The 4,252-nt window shown below is 34.5% G+C and overlaps 1 protein-coding gene across 3 annotated transcripts in view; it reads left to right on the top strand.

The window, feature by feature from the left end:
• The window catches only part of Orc5 (origin recognition complex, subunit 5), a 55,173-nt gene extending 51,667 nt beyond the window's left edge, over positions 1–3,506 (top strand). For all 3 annotated transcript variants that reach the window (XM_005377237.2, XM_013510656.1, XM_013510657.1), the window contains one exon: positions 2,955–3,506. In XM_005377237.2, the coding sequence (XP_005377294.1) occupies positions 2,955–3,000 (46 nt within the window). In that variant the 3' untranslated portion in view covers positions 3,001–3,506. The remainder of the gene's footprint in view (positions 1–2,954) is intronic.
• The last annotated feature ends 746 nt before the right edge of the window (positions 3,507–4,252 follow it).

The raw sequence follows: 4,252 nt of genomic DNA, 5'->3' as shown, positions 1-4,252 counted from the left end.
AAAAAAAAAAAAAAAAAGAACGGTGTGGGGACACCACCTCCACCCCAAACTGTCCGGGGTACAGGAGAGAGCTGAACTTTCACTGGAAAGAGTTGAAGAGAAAACTGTCCTTCACAGGGAGGCAGTTTTCATTTAAGCATGGGGTCAGTCGGGGTAGAGGGATCCTAGAAGAGGCAGAGGACATAAAGAACTCTACTGACCAAGAAGCAATGGGAAAGTTTGAGCAGGGAAGCAGTAGGAGGCTGGTTTCCTACAGGAAACACAGTTCAGAGGTGGAATGAAGGAGAAGACGGATGACTGAGAAACCTGGTGAATATTGTGGTTGGAATGTTCTTAACAGGAATGGACGTTACAAGTTTGCAGTTGTTTTCCCTCCATAATCAGTGAGCAGATGTTCCACATAACTTACTGTTGCGATTTAAAGTTGTTAGAAGAAACAAGTTTTAAAAAAGAAACTGAACTCAAACTGCCCATGGAAGTAAAAGGAAACAAAATAGTATCCTATGAGAACAAAATATTTCAATGTAGGGTAAAATAAATTGACAAAGAGAAATAAAAATACATAGACAAAATTAAATCCTTTAAGTCATGTAATTAAATTGTATTTTTTAAATTCGATTTTTGTTTATGTTTACCCCATTTCCAACTGCTTATTTTAGATAGTAATTGATTTATATTCCTTAGGAGACAGAATCTTTATACTGTATAAAAGTTATGTTAAAATTTTATGTGCATGAATCTGATATACATCTGAAGCCATGAAAACCCTTGAGTAGATGCAAAGCACATATTTTTTTATAAGCTAACATTTTATTTAAAGTAGATTGTCCTTCAATGCAAAATGCTACTTTATGTGTGACATAATTTTTGATGTTGCCCTATGGTTATTCTGTCAAATTCTGGCTTGTTTTAGCAGAATGTATGTGGGGATCAATTGGCAAGTCACTGTTTCTATAGAGGGCTGGAAAAGTTAGATGACTGTTGGACATCTTGGGCAATAAAAAGTTCTTAAATGAAAAATGTTACATACTTAGCTGTATAATTTGATTTGCATGAAGACTTCTTATTGACAAAGCAAGGAAATAGAATGTAGTGAACTTTTATAAATGAATACATTTAAGTTGGTTAGAGTTTGAAAATCAGTCCCTTCATTCTGTTAAACGAAATTGTAGCACATAAACCATGCTGTGGTAGTAAAATAGCTAACTGAAAAGGAAAAAGAAGTAGTCCTATCACTAATCAATCCGAGTATTTTCATTTGTTTATTGCCTTCCTCTAGTATTAGTCCATTAGGCAAACATTTCTCCATGCTGTCACTGCATACATAGTTGCACTGTCTATTATTTTATTTATGTCCTTTATAGTGTAGGTACGTCCTCAATGATCACTTTTCTATGGCTACAGGATAGCACATTAAATAGTGCCTTATAACTTAGGGATTTCCCTAGTGTTTGAATTTGTTTTAATCTTAGCTGTTTGTAAATTTTTTGTTGTCACCTAAAGCCAAAAACAAGAAAACATTTTACTCTGTCAGTTTACATGTAAAACTTTAAGACTCGAAGTCATTGTAGTGAAAATGTGCCCAGTGGGATGTGCAAATTCCAGTTCCCTTTTCTTTCAGTGATTAAAAATCATCTACTATATACATTTCCTCTCTAAAACCTCTAAAAAATGTCTTTACAACCAACAACATAATTTTTAAAAATTATTTTTATAGGTACTTTGCTGATATTAAATTTGGGGGCCTGAAAGTTGATTGAAAGAAAAGCACCAAAAATAATATTCTGATTTGATAGCCATGCCTTTTATGTCTTTTCTGTATAAGATTTTAAGTATATAAGAAAGTACTTTTACCTTTATCATTGCTAGTGACAACAATTCTTTTGGCAGTGTTTTTGTGCCATTTGGAAAGGGTTAGTGTTTTGCAGAGAGGCACTGTTAGCATCAAACGGGATATGCTTCAGTCCAGCATTCAACACCATAATAGCCGTAGCATCTCACTTGAGCTATTTTTAAATGTGTTTTCATAAGCACTATCTAAAGTTCCTCATCCAAATTTTTAAAAATATTTGATGTCAGTCATTGTCTTAAAAACTTTTGTAGAAAGTGTATGACAAAATGATAGACAAAAACATTAATTGATGATATTTTAATAAATAAGCATGCAATTAGTGAATCTTTAAAAGGCTGTTCTCACATGGATGATTATTTTTGTGGAATTGAATACTTAAGGCTTTAATTTTATACTTATGGCTTGATCATTATATCTAATTATTTTGACCATTTATTCAAATAATAAACCTCCAAGTCTGATTATTTATAGTGAAGAATGAGTTTGGAGAAAGGAAAATAATTATATGTCTCTCTCTGCTATTTTATTCTGCCTGCTATCAGAGTATAAAAATATACATCCACATCGTCTGTTTGTTGTATTCTTAGATCATACGGATTTAGTTACAATACACATAGAAGTCAACCCCTGTTAAAAGACTGAAAAGAATGAAATTTACAAATGAGGACAAATCATCTGTGCATTTATGTAATGCTAAAACAGGTGTTCTGGAAGATAAACAATATTCAGAAGCAAAGATTTAAATACTTTTGTATCGCTAATTACTTTATTCTGATTATTAGACAAAAAGTAGCTTTCAGATGAGATCCAGATTTTCTGTAGTATAATTGAAATACAAAATATTGAGTAGCTCTAATTTTGTATCTTTTTTTAAAGAAAAGTAAACTTTTTCCACAGCAAAAACTTTTTAAAAAGACTTAAAGAAACTGTGTTCCTAGTGACATTTTCAAAAATTAGTGTCAGTCCTATCATGGTGCTTTTGACAGTACTGTAAAATCATTTAGCATTATCTTGAATTATCTTGCTTGTTCTTCCCAGAATCATACTAAACTGAGCAATCTAGAGGTGAGGATGTTAATATATTATCTGTTTTTGTTTATAGGACAGTGAACTTTGACATAATAAAATACTTGTATGATTTCTTGTGAAAACAAGCTTCAAAGCCATATGGAGACTGTGACAATGACTGAGCCAAGCTGTGTTCATCCAGCTACTTGGCTGGCCAGGGAGAGGAGTTCTTTGGCTCTATTGGATTTGTCCAGACAGGTGCTGGCCCAGCATGGAATCTGATGAAAATATTCTGATTGGTCTGGATGGATGTGAGCAGAAGACTATTTACCAGGGACCCTGGAGTATTTGGAAGCAACGTGTTAATTATAAACAGCAGGGTTTGAGCACAATCTGTTCTACTCTTAATGATGTTATCTTAACACTGAAATTGCCTGAAACCCATTTACTTAGGACTACGTTTTGCTCTGTGAACTATCCCCTGCGCTTTGAACGTGCCAGCAGCCCTTGTTTTATGCCCAGTATTTTCACTTCCTCTCCGCAGGACCCTCTGCCGTTGCTTGCTGAAGCAGATTTCCTGAGGCCACCGTTTTAAAAGATGATGGTTGCAAAAATATAATAAATAAAAATTCTTGTAAAAATCCAAGCTTGTATATGCTTATCCTTTCATGCTAATTTTCTCAAAGACAAGGCTGCTTGATCAGATGTAGACCCACTTTCCCCCTCAAAGCCTACTTGCTCACTGTGCTTATGTGAGGTTTATCCGGTCACTTGTGTGATTAACCACTCACGCTAGCTTTGAAACAGCAATTGGGTTTTTTCTTTCTTGGTTACCATTTTTTTTTAATTGTTGGCATTTAAGAGTTGCACAGTAACTTTTTCCCTTTTATATTAGTTGTGAGCTTTGGTTCTGATTTTAAGTTTTCTGTGAGTATTTGAATGCTTGAAAATTGTTTTGAGCAAATTTAAAGTGATTAGAGTTCAGTTTAAATTTCAGTCATATTTTATTCTTTCGTTTCTTTTTTGGGAGGAAATTTTCACAGAAGACACTCCTAGGCAGGAAGTCTTTTTATATACTGATTGTCTGACACTCTCTGGTTCAAGGAAAACAAATTGTTTTCCGTGCATTTTTATTTAGAGGGGTTGAGTACACAAGAAGGAATGGAATTCCATTTTGCCTACCTACTTGTAATAGCAAGGGAAGGATTTCTAGCCCAGTTGGTGGCATCCACATTTTTCAAGTAGTGTGCATCTCTGCATCTCCCACAGAAAATAGTGAAGTTTGTGTTTCCTGAGATATTTGGAGAAGGCAGAACCCAAGAACAAGGTGAGCAGTGCAGACGCAGTCTTAGGTTTCCTTCATGTAGAAATCCATGCGTCGTCAAAGCAGAG

Source organism: Chinchilla lanigera, unplaced genomic scaffold, assembly GCF_000276665.1.
Source record: "Chinchilla lanigera isolate Chin_1 unplaced genomic scaffold, ChiLan1.0 scaffold00009, whole genome shotgun sequence".
NCBI classification, from domain to species: domain Eukaryota; kingdom Metazoa; phylum Chordata; class Mammalia; order Rodentia; family Chinchillidae; genus Chinchilla; species Chinchilla lanigera.
The sequence above is the reverse complement of the archived record's forward strand: the minus strand, read 5'-3'. Positions and strand labels throughout refer to the sequence as shown.